General features: G+C 48.3%; 1 protein-coding gene across 2 annotated transcripts in view; it reads left to right on the top strand.

Annotated features, from left to right (window-relative positions):
* The first annotated feature begins 394 nt into the window (after positions 1–394).
* Positions 395–20,814, top strand: part of MEGF8 (multiple EGF like domains 8) — a 62,727-nt gene continuing 42,307 nt past the window's right edge. For both annotated transcript variants that reach the window (XM_082230919.1, XM_082230918.1), the window contains exons 1-15: positions 395–511; positions 2,862–3,125; positions 4,441–4,604; positions 4,919–5,125; positions 6,317–6,497; positions 6,661–6,749; positions 7,939–8,161; positions 9,234–9,414; positions 11,297–11,442; positions 13,415–13,534; positions 14,400–14,566; positions 15,518–15,625; positions 16,129–16,276; positions 17,080–17,243; positions 18,626–18,817. In XM_082230919.1, coding sequence (XP_082087045.1) covers positions 2,939–3,125; positions 4,441–4,604; positions 4,919–5,125; positions 6,317–6,497; positions 6,661–6,749; positions 7,939–8,161; positions 9,234–9,414; positions 11,297–11,442; positions 13,415–13,534; positions 14,400–14,566; positions 15,518–15,625; positions 16,129–16,276; positions 17,080–17,243; positions 18,626–18,817 — 2,277 coding nt within the window. In that variant the 5' untranslated portion in view covers positions 395–511; positions 2,862–2,938. The remainder of the gene's footprint in view (positions 512–2,861; positions 3,126–4,440; positions 4,605–4,918; positions 5,126–6,316; positions 6,498–6,660; positions 6,750–7,938; positions 8,162–9,233; positions 9,415–11,296; positions 11,443–13,414; positions 13,535–14,399; positions 14,567–15,517; positions 15,626–16,128; positions 16,277–17,079; positions 17,244–18,625; positions 18,818–20,814) is intronic.

The following is a 20,814-nucleotide window of genomic DNA, read 5'->3' as shown; positions in this document are numbered from 1 at the left end:
ACGGCACTCTGTACATGCTCGGTGCTGCTGCTCTCGGAAGACAGGCCTGCCTGAATCTAACAACAGCAGCAATCCCAACGCGCTATTTTCATTGTAAACGGTATTTTTTTCATTATTAAAAACAACTATTATAAAAATAACAATTATTAATCACTACACATAATCAAATGAGCGGGTGTATTAAATTTCATGGTAACAAACATCCCGCCTCCGGTCCCTCCAGTTGCCATGACAACGGTCCTCGGCGGCCTCTACACACTCACACCGGCCTAGAACTTGCCGCTCTAGCCTCTCGCTTCCCTCCTGCGGCCTCTATGGTTCTTCAATCGCCCGTTGCCTTTCCATAGAAATCAGGGAACGTCCGCGTTCCGGTTCCCCTCTATCCCTCTCCTCCATTCTCTATGCGCCGCGCTCCTCCCGCGGGCCGCTCTGGCCCCGTCGTCTCGCTGCGCCTCATCGGTCCCGGGCTGAGCCTCTCTATGGGCCGCGGGGGCAGCGGAGTCGGCGGCAGGTGGGTCTTCGCGTGGGGGGGGGGAGGTGGGTCTTCTCTTTTCCCGCATTCCCCCCTCATTGCACGCCTCCGCATGCCCCCCTTTGTAGGCCCCCCTAATAGACCTCACCTGATAGAACCCCCCCTTGACCCTCACCTTCCTCCTCCAGAGAGTCCCCTGGCTGCAAAGTCACCCGTTTGCAGGATTTATCCCTTTCCCGGGCCCCACGTTCGCCCCACTCAATTTTGTTATTGTTATTATTAATTATGTATACCGCCCTGAGATTTACTGGTGAAGGGTGACAGTATAGAAATACAAGATAAAATAACCACGAAATTCACAATAAAAGGAAGGACAAAACAAAAACAATAAGCCCTCTCCTCTCCCACAAACACAAACTGAGGATCATGAACCTCCCTTTCAATATACACACACACAGTGTAGGCGCATTTATGTTGCGTGCTGCAGCCCCTTTGGGCATCTCTAAGGTATGATTCTCACAACCCCAAAGACTTAGCAGGGACTCCCCCCCCCACTTTAGGGTCTCCTCCTTTTCAAGGACCTGTAACTCCAGAAGTAATGCTTAAAGGGAAAAAGGGGGGGAAATCCTGCTCTGGACCTAAGTTTCCTCCTAGGAAACTTGTTTTGATTCCCCAGCTGGGACCAGTTCCAGGGAATTTCTTCCCTTCTGTGTATGGGTTTCTCTTCCTTTTCCCATATAGCCTTTTTTTGGGGTGGGTGGGGGATACTAAACGCACATGTGACACGTATACAGTGCTTTTTTCTAAAAAAAAAAAAAATGTTTAGGGGTGTTAACGGATTTAAGAACAGTCTGTGGATGCCAAGGCCAATGTAAATACAAACCCTTGAAATATTTCTAAATCTTTGAGTACATCTCTTATTCATTTTTCTTTTTCTTTTTCTTTTTTTATTTTTATTTTTAAGGGAAACTAAGATCTCTAATGCGTGGGCTCTCAGGCTGGGCTGTTATTATATCTACTGCCTTCTGAGCGCCATTAAATTTACAGTTTCATGTTCCAGCTCTAGGCTACAGTTTAACAACACAAACTTAACCATTTTTTGCCCCTTTATTTTATTTCTATTTTTTTCTCTAATTGGAGATGACAAGCTGGAGGGGCATATTAGAATCCTCTCTGGGGCAAAAAGGCTTCATGGAAGCTTTGTTGCCAGGAGGAGTCCAGCTAGGGTGTTTAGTGAGCTCCCATTCTCTCATATGTTATTATTGGGCCTTTTTTTTCCGTTAACAAAGTACGCTAAAGACAGAAAGAGTGGAAACACACACACAAGGGAGGAAAGGGGGGGCAATGGGAAAGAAAGGGGAAACAGATAAAAGATCCTTTCAGTACTCAAAGTACCCTTGACTAACACAATTCCTACTTATCTATAAACCACGAACCTGTCATTTTGACGCAAGAAAATCACCATTTTATAATTCAAATCGGGAAAATATACACAGTAAATGGACAGAAGTACAAAGAGTCACAAAATGTTTAGGGGTTTATGTACCCCTGCGTCCCCCCCAGAAAAACAGCACTGCATGTACACACCCGGTTTGCCTTACGGGGAGTGGGTTTGTTATTGGTGTAAGGCAGCCTTCGCCAAGCTGGTGCCCTCCGTGGGAGTTGTCCGAAACATCTGGAGGGTACCTGCTTGGCAATGGCTGCTTTAAGGTCTCAAATTTAAGCTGCTTGTGAGAAAGGATTGGAAAGCCCTGACTGCAGTTTGGAGGCACAGTCCCCTTTACACCACATCTTCCTTTATTCTGTCTACATCCTGTCCTGTCCTATACCTATTACGTGTACTCGAATTCAGCATTTGTAACAAGTTGTGGATCTGAGCCCTGTCTACGTTCCGGGAATGGGAAGTTTGTCAAAAGTTACCTTTCGCTGACTTGGTGCCTTCCAGATGCTGGAGCTGGGGCTGATGGGAGTTGTAGTCCAAAAAACATCTGGAGAGAAATGGATTGGTGAAGGCTGTTCTATTGTGCTAAACAACTCCTTGCCTTTCTCCTTGTGCCCCAAAATCTCTCTGGGCCATCTTGGCTGTTCCACTGCCCTCAAAAGCTTTGGTGGGATGGCGGTTCGGGAGAGGGCGTTTTCTCCAGCAGCCCCTAAGTTGCGGAACTCCCCACAGAGATGCACCTGACACCCAGTCAGATGGGCAGGGTATCAATAATACAATTATATTTATTGTTATTATTATTTTGGCACTCGAGATGTATGTTTTTAGGATGCACCTAATTTTTTGTGATTTTAAGTTGCAACAGGCAGTGCGGATGATGGCGATGATGAAAATGAAAATAAACAGTATACTCTGCCTGACCTCCGAAGTTCTTCTCTGCTCTTTCAGGCTGGATTATGGCATTCCCTTCACCTTTTGGACTGTGCTGAGCAGCCTCCGAATTGTGGGGAGATCCAAACCCCATCATGGATTCCTTATTGGACGGCTGCCTGAGGTTGCTGGTAACGCTGCTTTTAGCCCTGTGTGGGATCCGCTGGGCCAGCGGTGGCGACTGTAAGGGGCACCGCCAGGTCCTGCGCAGTGCATCAGGCTATGTGACGGACGGGCCGGGCAACTATTCTGTCAACGGCAACTGCGAGTGGCTAGTGGAAGGTAGGAATTTGGGGAGGCTTCTTTATTTATTGGAAGTATATAAATCTACCTCCTTTATCCGAAAGTCCTATGGTGGCTGTCTGCAACAACCTAAACTAAAAATAAAAAGTAGGATAGAACAGAGACTTTAATTACAAACAAAACCAGCAACCAAAGTCCTGGACCCTGAAATCATCTTCTGAGGCCCCTTCCTCGAGTGCCTCCTCCACGAGAGCCTGGAGGGTGGCAACATGAGAACAGGGACTTTTCTGCAGTGGCTCCCCGTTTGTGGAATGCTCTCCCCAGGGAGGTTTGCCTGGCGCCTTCATTGAACACCATTAGGCACCAGGCAAAAACATTCCTCTTCAACTAGGCCTTTAGCTGATTAATATTCTATAGCCTTTTAAATGTGTCTGTGGGAAGAAGGGGTTTTTAGTTTGCTGTTTTGTTTTTCTTACAGTGGTACCTCTGGATGCGAACGGGATCCGTTCCGGAGCCCCGTTCACATCCTGAAGTGAACGCAACCCGCGTGTGCGCGGGTCGCGATTCGCTGCTTCCGCGCATGCGCGTGATGTCATTTTGAGAGTCTGCACATGCGCGAGCGGCGAAACCCAGAAGTAACACATTTCATTACTTCCGGGTCGCCACGGAGCCTAACTTGAAAACGCTCAACCTGAAGCATATTTAACCCGAGGTATGACTGTATTTACTTGTTTTTATCTTGCATTTTATTCAGTGAACTTTCTTGAGATTTTACGATGAAGGGTGGTATATAAATCTAATAACTAAATAAAGATAATAATAAAAAACCGTTTCCCCCACCCATTTGTTTCTACCTTTAAATATAAATCAGCCGGTTAATGATACATTTGAGAAGTCCTGCCAAATATATCAGTCGTGTGATCTGAAGAAGGGTGATAGTGGGGTTCTGTGCCTCCCAGCAGTTACATGGTGCACAGAAATCCTGCAAGTGCCCACTTTTCCTGCTGCAGAAATGGGAATGGCCCCTTCTTGAATGCCTGCCTATCACACAGCTGTTGGCGGCGTAGAACCTTGTTCCCATAGAGGTGAAAGAGGAAGTGAGAAAGAGCGCCCTTCCTCAAACTTCCTCCTTCAGTTCTGTGCACTTTTCACAGGACAAAAGGTGACCCCACTCAGTGCCTCTTGGACCAAGGGGTCTAAGAAGCTTAGTGGGCTCTAGGGGAAGACCATCCAGGGCTCATGGGAACCATGTTGGTACCCCCTGCCTTACAGGAGTCAGGAAATGATGAAAGCCCATTCTTGGTCCTGTGCCTGGTACTCTAACCCTCCCGCCCCACTTTTCCACCCTGTTCAGCTCCCAGCAGCAGCTACCGCATCCTCTTGACGTTCATGTTCATGGACACTGAATGCACCTATGACTACCTGTTCATCTACGATGGAGATTCTCCCAGCAGTCCTTTGCTGGCCAGCCTCAGCGGCAGCACCCTACCCCCCACCATCGAGGCCACCTCTGGCAAGGTACTGACCCCGGAGGTTGGATGGGCTCAAGTTGCAACCAATAGACATAGGCCTGGACCAATGGGCATGGAAGGGCTCCGTGGCCTGGAGGTTTTGCTCTGGGGTTCGGGAGGTGGCCATTCATGAGTTTTTGTTGAGATGAGGTTGGAGATTGCTGCATCCTGGGGAGAGGAGGGGAGACTCTGAGGGGCACACGGGGCACGTAGCTGTGGTCTCTTAAGGGACACGCGAGTCGTGCAATTGTGATCTTGGGTTACATGTGGGGCATGTAGCTGCGATCTTGGCACCATCCCACCCTCTTAACTCCTTGGCAGATGCTGCTGCACCTGTTCAGTGATGCCAACTACAACCTCCTGGGCTTCAATGCCACCTACACGGTCTCACTGTGCCCAATGGGCTGCTCCGGACACGGGATCTGCGACAACGACGGGCACTGCACATGCTTCCAAGGTTGGGGCGGCGAGGGCTGCTCCATGCCTGACTGCGTCACCTACTGCCAGAGCCATGGCAGCTGCAGCCAGGTAAGACTTGAGACTTTCTGGATCTCACCGTGCTTGCCCCATAAAGAGCATTTGTAGCAGCCAAGTGTGTGTGTGGTGGGGGGTGGTCACCCCAAACTTCTTGCCCTAGACACAGCTTTCTCCTGTCTTTCTCCAGTAGCCTCCATCTTGTATTTCTCGAGTGGGGGCACACTTTTCGCAAAATAAAAAAAACGAAGAGACAATCCGAATTCAGTTCCAGGAACAACTGAGTTCTGCACAGCTCTCTGTTCTGGACTGTCTCGCCAGAGTGGTGCATACTCTGGTTATCTCTCGCTTGGACTTCAATGCACTCTGCGTGGGGCTACTTTTGAAGGTGACCCGGAAACTACAACTAATCCAGAATGCGGCAGCTAGACTGGTGACTGAGAGTAGCTGCCGAGACCATATAACACCAGTCCTGAAAGACCTACATTGGCTCCCAGTATGTTTCCGAGCACAATTCAAAGTGTTGGTGTTGACCTTTAAAGCCCTAAACGGCCTCGGTCCTGTATACCTGAAGGAGCGTCTCCACCTCCATTGTTCAGCCCAGACACTGAGGTCCAGCTCCAAGGGCCTTCTGGTGGTTTCCTCACTGTGAGAAGTGAGGTTACAGGGACCCAGGCAGAGGGCCTTCTCGGCAGTGGCGCCCACCCTGTGGAATGCCCTCCTACCAGATGTTTAAAAACAACTATCTGACTTTTAGAAGACATCTGAAGGCAGACTTGTTTAGGGAAGCTTTTAATATTTGATGTTTTATTGTATTTTAATATTTTGCTGGAAGCCGCCCAGAGTGGCTGAGGAAACCCAACCAGATGAGCGGGGAACAACAACAACAACAACAACAACAACAACAACAACAACAACAACAACAACATTGCCTAATCTCTGCTACTTTGTGTAATCTTATTCTGCAGTTTTTGTTATTTTGCCTCATTTTTTCCCTGGTTTTTGCTTCTCTTGGGGAACTCTTTGCAAGCACCAGATCTTGGCCTGCTCCGTGTCTCTAATCTTGGAAATCTCATTCGGACGTCTCTCGGATACCTGCAGTTTTGCTTCCAAGCCTAGACTCCTAGGCACAAGGGCTACCTTTCCCCCTTGAGATGAGTTTCTCCTCCCTGCCTGCGGGCCAGTGGTGCTTTGCAGGGAGCCTTAGGTTTTGCTGTCCTGACAGGGTGTACTGCTTCTCCACAGGGCTCAGATCATTGCCGGTGCGAACCGGGCTTTGTGGGCCGGGCCTGTGACTTAGCCCTGAGCGAGAACCAAGGAGCCGGCAAGTGGTACAACGTCAGCGCCCGGGATCCTAGTTTCCGGCCCCGCACGGCAGCGGCTGGTGCCTTCTTGCCCTCCACTGGAGGACTGTACATCTTTGGAGGTCAGAAATTAATCCAGTTATCCACTCCTGTGGGGTGGAAGGAAGGGAGCCGCTCTGGGCATTTGGGGTCTGCAGTCCTGGGGTGCTTCCTTTCCCTCCTGCAGTCCCAAGGGGCGCTTCCTTCCTGTTCTGTAGCCCCATGGCTTTTCTTCTTCCTCTCCAGGTTTGGATCTGAACACGGCCCTGGGGGACCTCGTCTTCTATAACTTCACCACCAACGTCTGGCATCGGCGAGTGCTCAGCCCCTCTCCAGTAAGCTTCTTCTTTCCTTTGTTGCCCAGCAGCGATTTATGCAGCAATTCTGTTTATTTAGAAAATATATAAACCACTTGGTCAGGGGAAAAAATATCAAGCAGTGTTTAAATGAAATGATAACTAAAACATGACTAAAACCCATAAACCAATTAGAAACAAGTACAGTACAGTGGAACCTCGTGTTACATACCACCCCCCTTATGGATGCTTTGGGTAACGTGCTCTGCTTAGCCGGGAGTAGATGCCCCTAGTTGTGACTTGCCCCAGGATGTGAGAGGAAGTCGTGTGCCGGTGGCACGGCAGCAGCGGGAGGCTCCATTAGCGAAAGCGTGCCTCATGTTAAGAATGGTTTTGGCTTAAGAACGGACCTCCGGAACGAATTAAGTTCGTAACCAGAGGTACCGCTGTATATATAAAATTGGCATCATTCTTTTTAAAATATGAAGTTTTTTTTTAAAAAAAAACAACTATTAAAAATAAGTATAGATTAAAAAAATCTAAACAAGGCCCTTTAGGGCCCATGAACCTGAGATGTTTATAGCATCCTCATAAAAATGTAATGTGTGACTGCATCATAATTAATGTGTGTCTGCACACATCCGACTTGGTGGAATGCTCTGTCCCATGAGACCAGGGCCCTGCAGGATTTAACCTCCTTCCGCAGGGCCTGTAAGACAGAGCTATTCCGCCTGCCTTTCAATTTGAACTTAGCCCGATCTTTTATTCCCCTTCCTTCCTTTCCTCCCCTTCCCCTTTTTATGAAGATTACCCACTCTGGGATCCCACAGCTAACTCTCACCTGGTCTCCTCGCTGGCCCAAATAGGACTAATTTAGACAGCTAGCCCTGGCGATCATCTAATTTTTATTGGATGGATTTCCCCCCTAAATTGATTTTTGAATTCTGAATTTATTGTTATTCACGTTTTATACTGTATTTTATGTAGTTTTTTGTTGCATCAGTTAAGTGTTTTAAATTTGTTGTTAGCCGCCCTGAGCCCGGTAAGGGCAGGGTATAAATAGAAATGTATTATTATTATTATTATCTCAGAGCCAGGAGGCTGCCCCTTGAGCCTTCCTTGCAGCTGCTTCATGTGTGAAATGGCCCTGGGGGGAAATCTGCCCCACTGTGCCTTGATCCCATACCTCCCACTTGTCTAACTCCTTTGTCCCCCCCCCCTTTTACAGTCGGCCCGCCACTCCCACGTCGCCGTGGCATGGGAGGGATTCCTGGTCCTCTTTGGGGGCGAGCTGGCCAGCGGCTTTCTTACAAACGACGTCTGGATGTACCTGCCCTGGGAAGGCCGTTGGCAGGAACTGGTGCCCCTCAACACCACCTGGTTTCCTCCACCTCCTGGGCTGGCCGGCCACGCCTCTGCCGTGGTGAATGAATGGCTTTACATATTTGGAGGTGAGAGCAAGAATCACAGAATCTTAGTCCAACCCCCCTGCAATGCAAAAATCTCAACTAAAGCATCCATAGTCATCCAACCTCTGCCTAAAAGCCTCCAATAACCTGAAGGGCAGCGACTTGAATGGGACGTGAAAAAGTAGAGTACTGGAATACTTTGCTTCACCCACTACTACTACTACTACTACTAATAATAATAATAATAGGATTCCTTAGCTGCCTGTCACCATAAATTTCCAGGTGGGTGGCAACGATATAAAAACACAAGATTAAAATCAGTCGAAATAATCTAAAACCAGAAGACTAGGGTGGATCCTGAAAGTATCTATCTGAGTTGTCAGAAGCCAGAGGTAAATAAGTGCAGCTTCAACACGTAACAGAAATGGTACAATGGAAGTGCCTGTAATGGCTTGTGGGGAGGGACTTTCATAGTTTAGGGCAGGCATAGGCAAACTCTGGCCCTCCAGTTGTCTGGGACTACAATCCCCATCACCCCTGAGCATTGGTCCTGTTAGCTAGGGATGATGGGAATGGTAGTCCCAAACATCTGGAGGGCTGAAGTTTGCCTGTGACTGGTTATGGGGCTGTTACAGAGATGGCCCTCTCCTGGGCTGCCACCCCCTGAGCTTCTGAAGGCAGCGAAACTATCAGGAGGGCCCCCTCTGCCAATCTTAACACCCGAGAGGGTATGTAGGAAAGGAGCTGATTGCCCAGATATTCACGTGCTAAGTCATTCAGGGCTCTAACCACTCACGTGAACCCCCTGAATTGGACCTGGACACAAACTGGTGACCGGTTCAGCTGTTTTAGAGCAGGTTGCTGTGTGAATTCTGTACGGAACCCCAGTCAAGTAACCTGGCTGCTGCGTTTCGGACCTGTGGATGTTTCTGAGATGTCTTCAAGGGCAGCTCCATGCGGTGCACATTGCAGCAGTCCAGCCCAGCAGTCACATGAGCGTGGAGCATGGTTGCCAAGTCACTTCTTTCCAAAAGGGGGCTTTAGCCGGTGAACCAGCCAGAGCTGGAAATAGGTGCTCTTAGCCCTGCTAACTTGTTTCCCTTCCTTTACGCAGGCCGCACCTCGGTGGATGTCTTTTCCTCACAGATGTACCGCTTCCATCTGAGGATGTGGCGCTGGGAGTTGGTGGTGCCCTCAGGCGGCAAGGCTCCCGCAGCCGCAGGCCACTCCATGGTGTTCCACGCAGCCTCCCGCACTCTCCTGGTTTACGGCGGGCACCGACCCTCAACTGCTCGGTAAAGAGAAACTGGGAGTACTGTGGGCATACATACCAGGGGCTGCCACCCCTGCTCACTCCACCAACCAACCCCACCTATCTGCCCTACAACTGGCCAAACCCTCCTCCCTTTACAACTCACCAACCCCTGCACACTCCTCTGTGAAACGCCCCCCACCCTACTCCTTTGAACAGCTTCCCTTGGCTGCCTGCCACCCAGTCGTAGCTTTCTATTGGTGGCCATTCAGACTGCAGCGTGACGGCAGCCTTACAATTTTATGTATATAGGAAGATATGTGTATAGCAGAAGTAGATCTTTTTGTTGTTCAGAACATTGAGGGAAACTGGTGCAAAAGGCCTTTGGGGGTTTGATTTACAACTTCCTCTGGCCTATTGATGCAGGAAGTCGCCTTGGTTGGTATAGCTGGCATATAGACAAAGGATGGGGAACCTGTGGTTCTACAGGTGGCATTGGACTACGACTCCCATCAGCCCTAGCTGTTGGCCATGCTGGCTGGGGTTGATGGGAGTTGTAGTCCAGTAACCCTGGGAGAGCCATGTTTTCCCCATCCCTGATAGAGGCTAAGTTCCCACCTTCTTCTCAGGTTATTGAGTCAATGCTTGTGGGTGCAATTGCTTCCTTTAAAATCTATTTTTATTGCAAATATAACAGGAAGGAAAAAGGAAGAGACCATATCAGCTCACGTTAACTATAAGAAAAACCCAGCAATTCTAATTTAAACATATGTGTTGAAATAAACAGTCCCTCTGGGCAAAATGAGATTGATGCTGACGCTGTGGGCAGACTTGAGATGATGGAAACATGAAGGGGGTGATATGAATCATAGGATTTGTAGAGCTGGAATTGTATAGTTGGAATGTCAACTCAAGCATCCATGGCAGATGGCCACCTAACCTCAGTTTAAAAACCTCCCGTGAAGAAAAGTTTACAACATTCCAATGGAGTCCGTTCTACTGTCAAACTCTTACTGTCAGAAAGATCTTCCTGATGTTCAAGTGTCCTTCCTTGTACCTTCAGTCCATTGGTTTGGGTCCTAGCCTCTGGAGCCGGAGAAACCAAGTTTGCTCCATCCTCTGTGTGACAACTCTTTAGATGTTTGAAGGTGCCTATCGTATCTCCTCTCAGCCTCCAGGCTAAACATACCCAGCTCCCTCAACCGTTCCTCATAAGGCTTGGTTTCCAGACCCTTGATCACCTTGGTTGTCCTCCTCTCTACACGTTTCTGCTTGTCACTATCCTCCTTCATTTGTGGTGTCCAGAACTGGACACAGGATTCCATAATAATAATATAATAACAATTTATTATTTATACCCCGCCCATCTGGCTGGGTTTCCCCAGCCACTCTGGGCGGCTTCCAACAGAATATTAAAATACAATAACCTCTTAAACATTAAAAGCTTCCCTAAACAATTCTGCCTTCTGATGTCTTCTAAAAGCCTGGTAGTTGTTTTTCTCTTTGACATCTGGTGGGAAGGCGTTCCACAGGGCGGGTGCCACTACCAAGAAGGCCCTCTGCCTGGTTCCCTGTAACTTGGCTTCTCACAGCGAGGGAACCACCGGAAGGCCCTCGGAGCTGGACCTTAGTGTCCGGGCTCAACGATGGGGGTGGAGACGCTCCTTCAGGTATACAGGACCGAGGCCATTTAGGGCTTTAAAGGTCAGCACCTACACTTTGAATTGTGCTCGGAAACGTATTGGGAACCAGTGTAGGTCTTTCAAGACTGTTGTTATGTGGTCTCGGCGGCCGCCCCCAGTCACCAGTCTAGCTGCTGCATTCTGGATTAGTTGTAGTTTCCAGGTCACCCTCAAAGGTAGCCCCACAGGTGTGGTCTGACCAAGGCAGGAAGAAAAGCTTACCTGAAACTCTCCTGCCCTCAGCTTCAGCGTGCGTGTGAACACCACCGACCTCTTCCATGTGGACCTGCGCTATTGGAGCACGTTGCGTGCGAAGGACTCGCACCGGGGACCTCGAGAACGGGCCTTTCACTCTGCTACAGTCATTGGCAACTACATGGTTGTGTATGGTGAGTATGGCCTCTCCAGCCCTTTGGGTAGGGGTGCGTGGAGGAATGTGAGAATTGGGGTGGGGGTCAGATCTTTCCTTCCTCTTCCAATACCGGATATTTGGGAATTTGGGGAAGGGCCGTAGCTTGGTGGCATAACATGCCGAAGTTCTCAGGTTCAGTCCCCATCAACATCTCCAGGTAAGGCCGGCAGACAATCCTGTCTGAAATCCTTGAGAGCCGCTGCTGATCTGTGTAGACTCTATTGAGCTAAATGGATTCATGTTCTGACTCAGTATCTTCCTCTGTTCCTAATCATTTTTGGTGCAGATAATACAAACCAGTTTTCCACCATTCCCCAAACCCCTGCCCTCCTCGCATTGACCCTTTTCCTCTGACAGCCTGAGACACAGAAACTTGGCTCCCCAGGCCGTTTTATTTGCATGCCAGGCAAAGTTTCATGTGCTAAATTGCTGCGTATCCAGGTTGGTGCTAAAGGCACAGGAGCAGAGCCAGGAAAAAGAACTGGCGACCCTGTTACCAAGTTTAGTACGGTATTGTTAAATTAACATTGCCAAAGCTTCCATTTCCTGTAAAATTTCTGTTGTCTCAGTAAGGGAAAAGCCTGTATTGAAGGAAGGGAATAAGTACAGTCGTACCTTGGTTTTTGAACAGCTTAGTTCTTGAACACTGTGGCTCCCGAATGCCACAAACCAGGAAGTGAGTGTTGCGGTTTGTGAACTATTTTTGGAAGCTGAATGACCGACGGGGGGGTCCGTGGCTTCCAGTTTTCTGCATGAGCTTCCTGCAGCCAATCAGAAGCCGCGCTTTGGTTTCCGAACGTTTTGGAAGTCGAACGTACTTCCGGAATGGATTCCAGTTGACTTCCAAGGTATGACTGTATTGCCCCCCGTCCCCATATCCCCTATCAGTTGCTATCAGTGGCTACTAGCCATAATGGCTATGTACTGCCTCTGCAATCAGGCAGCAATGCTTTTGAATGCCAGTTCCTGGAAACCACAGGAAGGGAGAGGGCTCATGGGCATGAATCCTGCTTGCCCGTTTCCGACAGACATCTGGTTGGAGAAGAGGACTAGATGGGCCTTTGGCCTGATCCAGCAGGCTTTCCTTGTGTTCTTAGGCACTGGAAATAGCTGGACATTTTACTGCACCATTGTGTGTATATACCGTATTTTTTGCACCATAACACTCACTTTTTTCCTCCTAGAAAGTAAGGGGAAATGTCTGTGCGTGTTATGGAGGAAATGCCTACGGGTGGCATGCCTATGGATTTTCCTCCTCTAAAAACTACGTGCGTGTTATGGTCGGGTGCATGTTATAGAGCGAAAAATACGGATATATATATATATATATCATCATCATCATCAAACCTTTTATTGGCATCACATACAAACATCCATAGCAAATCAATACAGAATTCCTTCCTTCCCAGTGACACAAAGCAGTCTAACATTACATCTCTAGGTTACCAGGGAGATCAGACATCTACAATGTGTTTCGACGACAAAATACCAGATAAAGATAAAGCCATTAACTTGGTGAGCTCCTGATTATTCCCCAGTAATAGAAAATGTATGACCTCTAGCTCTGGTTTCCATTTGGGGATGCAGAGTTGATCTAGGAACTGCTGGTGGAGATCACCATATAGTTTACATTTAAGAACCATATGTGTAAGAGTTTCCACCTGATGCTCTTCACATGGGCAAATTCTTTCTCCATCCACCATTCCCAAGAACCTTCCCCATAGGAGGTTTGAAGGATTTGAATTAAACCTGGCCAGCAAAAATGCCCTTCTTTCTTGAGGATCAAAAATTCAAGATAATTGTGGTTAATTTCATATGCCCAAGAAAGTTGAAAGTTAAAAGGGGAACATGTTTTCTCTGCTGCTGCTGTTAGTTCCTGGCGTTCAATGTCCCACAACCTAGTTTTTATTATAATATATTTTTTTGCTTCTCTTCCCCTTCCTATCCAGGGGGAAACGTCCACATCCACTACCACGAGGAGAAATGTTACGAGGACGAAATCTTCTTCTACCACCTGGGCTGCCATCAGTGGGTCTCCAATCACGATCTGGCGCCTCCACTCTCCCACGGTGAGGGAAGGTTCTGATTCTAGGAAATTGCGCTCGCCCTCTTAGTTTGCTGCAGGGTCGTGATGGTGCCACAGAATTTTTAGTGGTCAACTTCCCTATAGAAAGAGCACTTCTGTATCAAGTACTCTGGGGAGGAGAGGAGTTCCGCAGGTCCAGCTTCTCTCATCGCAGCGTTGAAAGGAAAGGGGGCACCTGAGCTTGCTGATCATCCTTTTGCCACAGAGCTCGTAAAGCAGGAGCCCATATCCCTCTTATATCTCTCCTCGTACTCCAGCTCCCATCAGCCTCATCCAGCCCTGCCAATGGTTGGGACTGATGGGAGTTGTAGTCCAGCAGATCACAGATTGCTCATTCCTCTTGCAAAGGAACAAAAAAATAATAATTGGTGTGGTTTTTTTAAACGGATAGTGTAATCGTTGAGTTTTGATCTGTCACACCAAAAATCAAGCCAAAGTTAAAATTTGGTCCGCCATCTTGATTCAAAATGGCTCCCAAATATTGATGAAGACCCCACCTCAGGAACTCTCATGCTGTGTTTGGTGATGATATCTCAAGAGATGGACGAACTTACGCCAAAAAAAAGGGGGCAAGGTCATGCCAAAGTCACATTTTGGTCCACCAACTTGTAACCTAGTGACCAGTTGGTGACAAAGACTGCTGCCCCCACCTCAGAACACTCATGCCAAGTTTGGCAACGATATCTCGAGAGGTGGCTAAACCCACGGGGAACAGGTAGACAGACAAACCATTTCCCAAAATGTATAGTTTTATATGGCACCCTATTTTTCCCGGGCCCCAATTCCAGCGCCTTGTTGTGACACCGCAATAGGCTGCCCTTGACCTGGTCTCTTTCTCCTTCCCTCAGAGCACGAGGCCAAGAATCAGGCCCAGGCGCGAGGCCGCTACTCCCATGTGGCCGCTGTCATGAACGGGAACGTGCTGGTTGTGGCTGGCGGCTACAGCGGGGTGCCGCGGGGAGACCTCCTAGCGTACAAGGTGCCCACTTTTGTCTTCCAGGTGCCTTCTCAGATGGTAAGTGACTCTGCCTCCCTTAACCCCTTCCCTTTCCCTGCTTCCGATGGGCTTGCCTGACCGTGGGCCCATCGAAACCTCAGCATCCTAAGAGCTGGCCTGTCACCTGTGCTCTAGGAGAGGGCCTTCTGGTCTTAACCAGGCCAACCACATACACCCCAGTTAGGGCCTCTCAGATGTATACTTTTAACTGTAAAATCGTAAAACTGGGAAATTTTACAAATAAATGCATGAGACTTGGAGTTCATTAGAGAATTAGGCTGGTTAACTTGCTCCAGGAAGTAATGGTCTCTCCTGATGTGTTCATGTATGCAATTCCTTTGCAACTGATAGTCTATGCAATGGAGGAATTCTAATTAGGCTTTGAAATTTTGTTTTATGATTTACATGTTATGTTCCCCTCCCTCAGTACTCTTATTCGCCGCTTGAGATTATTTTATTTTATTTTATTTATTGCTTTATCTATAACCAGCAGGGGTGTCTGGTGATTTGTGGAAACAAACAAACAAAAAACTGCGCTTTTAAAATGGACAGCACAGTTCGCGATTTTGGACCCGCTTCCCAAAAATCAGGTGAAGTCACGCCAAAAGTGTTAGTCCGCCATCTTGATTCAAAATGGTGCCTGGTGCCCCAAACACGAACAGAGTCTGCTACCCCCCACCTTGGAAACCCCCATGCCAAGTTTGGAGATGTGCTCATCACTGTCACATTATTCTATTTCAAGCTGTATGTAACACCTTAAAATGGATACATTAAAAAATAAAGAATGTGTTTTGTTGCAGAGACAGTCTTTGCATTCTGCTGGAGGGCAGGGTGTGGGGGGCAGGAGCTGCACACCCTCCCTTTGTGTGGGGCACTTTGTAAGGCAGCATCGCCGAGTGCCTTTCTGGATGCAGGACTGACTTGAGGGGTCACTGACCCACACCTTTGCTTCTTCCCCCACGGCTTCAGTACCACTTGGACTACTGCTCCATTTACACTGAAAAAACCACGTGTGCCAAGGACCCAGAATGTGCCTGGTGTATGAGAGGCTGCCAGAGTACCCAGCCCCACAGCACTGTGAGTAACTCTGGGGGTTCAGCGGTTTAGACCACAGCACCACCTGCGTCTCTTGGCCTTGCCGATCGGAAGGTTGGCGGTTCAAATCCATGTGACGGAGTGAGCTCCCGTTGCTCTGTCCCAGCTCCTGCCAACCTAGCAGTTCGAAAGCACGCCAGTGCAAGTAGATAGATAGGTACCATTGTGGCGGGAAGGTAAACAGCATTTCCGTGTGCTCTGGCTTCCGTCACGGTGTCCCGTTGCGCCAGACTCCATAGTCACCTTTGACTGGACTTAGCCGTCCTGGGGTCCTTTACCTTTTTTTACCTTTACCTCTGGGAGTGTGGGGTGCGTGGCGATCCAGAGATGAGTAGCTGTGCATGGACAGGAGTGGAAATCTCACTGGTTGTCCACTGTGAGATGGTGGGAGTTGTAATTTGGCAACATCGGTAGCGCACCATGCTGGCTACTGGGAGTGCAAGCTTTTAGGGCTCATTAATGTTTTTCCCCCTCCTTCTCCTCAGTGCCCCAATACTGGCTGCCTGGGCTTGGCCCGCCTCTTAGTTGACTGCCAGTCCTGCCTGGCTTTTGGCGGCACCAACGCTTCTCTGCCTCGTGCCCCGGGACCCTTTGGCTGGTGTGTGCAGAATGAGACGTGCATGCCTCTCTCAGGTAAGTGAGCCAAGCCGGGCCATTCCGCCTGTTGCCACAAACCCGCGTTTACGAGGCACACTTCTTAAAATGACATTACAAATAATGCTCTTTTGGGGCTACAGGCTCGCCACAAGCCTGGGAGCAAGTTGACAGGAATGAACACTGTATTCCTCATTGTTGTTTTTAAAGAGATTAAAAAGAATGATAAATAATAGAAGTTGTATATCGCCTTTGATTTCAAGAAGGAAAACCAAGGCAGTTCAGTGCCTCAGTGAGGGAGAATGGGAAGCAGGGACTCACTTCATCTACTTTGCTGACGGAAACTCCATTAGGCAGGCACCACCTACCTCTGAACAGTTGCAGCTGGGCATTAGAAGAACCTCTCTTTAAGAGCTGGGACGCTTGAGTTTTATTTTTTCCTCTTCCCTCCATTTCTTTTCCCCTTGTGTGCCTTTCTTTAAAGGACCGTAAAGCTTGCAGGCAGGAACCGCCTTCTCTTAACTGAGTGCATGTGAGGCACTTTGAGACTGTTTTTGGCTGAAGAATGGGTTGCAGATGCTCTTAATAATAATAATAATATTTAAATACACCCTGAAGCGATTTATTCAAAATGCTGAAACGTCTGTAATTGAAATGCATAATAAACAAGCCCATTAAAGCAGCATAGCTTTAAAATAAAAAATAAAAACAGGAGATTCAGATCAGGAGAATGCTTGTCCAAACAGGTGTGTCGTAAGGAGCCGGCGCCTTTCATATTTCAACAGAAACCATGTGCTGAAGAAATCCACTCTCCGACACTCCTGTTTCCTTTTCCTCCGCAGAGCAGGGCAGGTGCCAGGTGGGGAAAATCTCTGGGACCTATGGTTGGTGGGGTCCTCAGCCCTTCTTTGTCACTTCCTTGGCGCAATGTCAGCATGAAAACTTCCTCCCTGGCCTCCACCTCATCACCTACCAGCAGCCACGCAACGATTCCCAGCCTGATAAGGTAATGGCGAGAGTGGTCTTCAGATTTATATACACCATCAGCAGATTGATTGATTGATTGATTGACTGATTGATTGATTTATCGGTTGCATTTCTTTGCCGCTTTCCAGTCAAATGAATCCCAAAGCAGGTTGCAAGCAATAAATAACAAAAAGCATAACATCACAAGTGCAGCATAAATCATATAATATAATTAACAAATCGTCTGTAAACCAATTGCAGTCTATAAAACACAATTAACAAACAGGCAATTAGAATATAAGCTAAACATCACAATTACAGCGTAATTCGTACCACGCGATTAACAAATCAATAAGGCATTTATAATCTGTAAAACGATGTTAACAAGATAGCAACTAAAAAGTAAGCTAAACGCTATTAAATTCATACACAACACCCCCCTCCCTCCCTGCAATGACTCATAATTTTTCACTCTGCTGTGTTCATTAAAAGACACACGCATCCATCACACGGGAGGGCTGTGATCTGAATACAGTGCAATGTGCAATTTAATTTAACTCAACTCCATAATAGGTTATCTGTAATTAAAACGTTCAGAAAAGTAACCTATTCAAAATACGGTTTTTTAAATAAAAAAATTACGATATACTTGGGAAGAAAAAAATATGAAATAAAATAATGTCCAATTTGTTGGTTGGTTGATTGATTAATTGACTTACACATCTTTCCCCACAATTCTTCAGGAAGTTGGATGCCACAGATATTTTATTTTTCATTTATGAATCTGTTTATATCCCCTCTTTCCTTCAAGGAGATCAAGGTGGCATATATGGTTCACCCCCTCCCCATTTTATCCTCAACACAACCCTGCTAGGTATGTGAGGCTGAGAGGTAACAGCAGGCCCAAGGTTACCCAATGAACATCACGGCTGAGGGAGGATTTGAACCCTGGTCTCCCGGGTCCTAGTCCAACGCTCTTAACCATCATGCTAAGTCTCTTAATGCCATTAAGTCTCTGGCAGATAACATAAAGCTGGGAGCTGGGCAGGGACAGTGTTGGTTCCGCCGTACCTCTCAGCAGCTTTCGATAACATCGACTACAGTAATCCTTCTTGACTGCCTGGTCTGGATGGGACTCTGGGGTACTGTTTTGCCTTTTCTCTTGCCCTATCTGAAGAGCAAACCCTCTTATTTCTTTCCCCGAAACAGTAATTTAATAACGCCCTAATTTGCCATTTCCCCCAACTTTCTCTGAGTATGCAGTGGCTATTGAACTGATGGCCTGAGTGGTGCCAGGTGGGCGATGTCACCCAGCTCTGGACAATGGAGAGAATCGGCAGGGAGACCAGCCGTCTCAAGGTGGCCTTTCCCTGCCCTGGACTCTGCAAGAGATCAGCCTGTGACAACTGTCCCTCTGCCTAGGTCTCCATCGTCCGCAGCACCACGATCACCCTCAACCCCAGCACGGAGATGGACGTCTCCCTGGTCTACAAAGGCTTCATTCACCCGCTGGTCAGCAGCTCCGGACCTGCCGAAGACATCTCAATCTGGGCACGCATCCAGCGCCTCTTTGTGATTGCCAAGCTGGCCCGGGCCCCTGGCGCGTCGGAGCTGGTAAGGATACAACAGTCCGGGGGCAGAACTCGGGTTTGAAGCAGGGAGATAAGGTGCCGCAGGGTATGGAATATATATACCTTAATATCAGCAAGACAAAGGAGATGGTGTTGGACTTTCAGAGGAAGAGAGGAGAACTAGCCCCGCTGTACATCAGGGAGGGCTGTGTGGAAAGAGTCTCTTCCTTTAAATTCCTAGGAGTTTATCTCAGTGAAAATCAATATAACCCAGGTGCTTAAGAAAGCCCAACAGAGACTCCCATCTCCTCAGAGTACAGTGGTACCTCGGGTTAAGTACTTAATTTGTTCCGGAGGTCCGTACTTAGCCTGAAACAGTTCTTAACCTGAAGCACCACTTTAGCTAATGGGGCCTCCTGCTGCCGCCACGCCGCCAGAGCACGATTTCTGTTCTCATCCTGAAGCAAAGTTCTTAACCTGAAGCACTATTTCTGGGTTAGCGGAGTCTGTAACATGAAGCGTATATAACCTGAAGCGTATGTAACCTGAGGTACCACTGTACTGTGAAAGAACGATGTCAATCAACATTTAATGTTCTCCTTCTACCGGTCCACAATAGAAAGTGTCCTTTCCTACTGCATCGCGGTGTGGTACGCTGGTTTGACATCAACTGATAGGAAGGGCCTACAGAGGGTGGTGAATACAGCACAAGATATTATGGGCTGTCCCGTGAATCTGCTGGATGACATCGCGGAAGAACGTTGCCTCAGGAGAGTGAGGAAAATTCTCAGGGATGATTCACACCCTGGCCGGCACTTTCTTGATCTCCTGCCCTCAGGCAGAAGATATAGAAGCATGATTAGTCGCACCAACAGGGTAAAGAACAGCTTCTATCTGTGGGCTGTTAGGCTGCTGAATGAAAAGAGAACAACAGGGCAACTGACTTTCGGGTTTGGTGGGTGTGCGTCAGTAAACGAGGGGAATTAAGACTAAGAGAGCTGAGTGGGGGGTGCTCATGTAATCTCGCTGTATACAAGTTGTACAAGTGACAATAAAGCATTTCAATTCTGGGGGGTTTCAGGGTGGGGGTGGGGCTGTCTGCTTGAAAGGTTCTGGGGCAGCCTTCCTCTTCCCCATCCATCATGGCCAGTGGTCAGAGATCAGAGTTGTACTCCCCACGGGGCCTATGAGAGAGAATGTGGGGGGGGGGGCCTTAAGAGCTAAGGAAGAGTCTGAACCAGGTGAGAGTAGCCAATGGATCTCAAACCTGTGGTGAGTTAGGGACTTTCCTGGCACGCAGAGACAGATTCTGGTGGATTGAGCAGACGGAACCAAGATTGGGTCCAGCAGTCAAGAAGGTGGTTTCTGCACCTGCTGTAGAGGGAAATGAGGGGCAGATGGGCCTTGTCCACCTGGGAAGGTGGCCCATCTAGGAGAAGGCAAACTCTGGCCTCTGCTGCCTTGTGGGATATCTTCAGGAGAGATCCTGCAAAAATCTGGAGTGGAGTCCCTAAGACAGCTGGATAGAGTCTTGTGCGCCTCCTTCCGGCAACTCCCGCTGCTCAGCCAGTGCCAGATGTCTTGTTCTGCTTTTCTCTGGACCACATCAGCGAGTCTGAGAGGGGGGGTCTCGTCACCTGGGCAGCCCAGGACCTCCACACACACTGCCTAGGCTTGGACTCCCAAGGAGACTACTTTGGTGCTGTTCACACAGCGGCTTGACTTCACCCTCAGAAGTCACTCCATTGTCACCCAGCAAACTTCATGGCCAACTGAGGATTTGAATCCTTGTCTCCCAGGCCTTAGTACCACACTTTAGCCACCGCTACACAACACCGTTTTAAGTAGTGTTAAAATGGTTCCGATTTATAGCATTTGGTGACCATAATCAAACATAGGCAGTGGCTCAGTCACCAGAAACCCCCTTTTTTAAAAGGAGAGTAATGGGCGGGTGGGGGAGACCAGCTCGTCTGCAGGAGACTCTTACGCTTAAAGGCAGGTGAGCAAGCAAGCAAGCAAGCAAGCAAGTGCATCTTTGTA

Source organism: Podarcis vaucheri (genome assembly GCF_965113315.1).
Source record: "Podarcis vaucheri genome assembly, chromosome: 7".
NCBI lineage: Eukaryota > Metazoa > Chordata > Lepidosauria > Squamata > Lacertidae > Podarcis > Podarcis vaucheri.
Note: the sequence above shows the minus strand (reverse complement) of the source record. Positions and strands in the feature narration are given on the sequence as shown.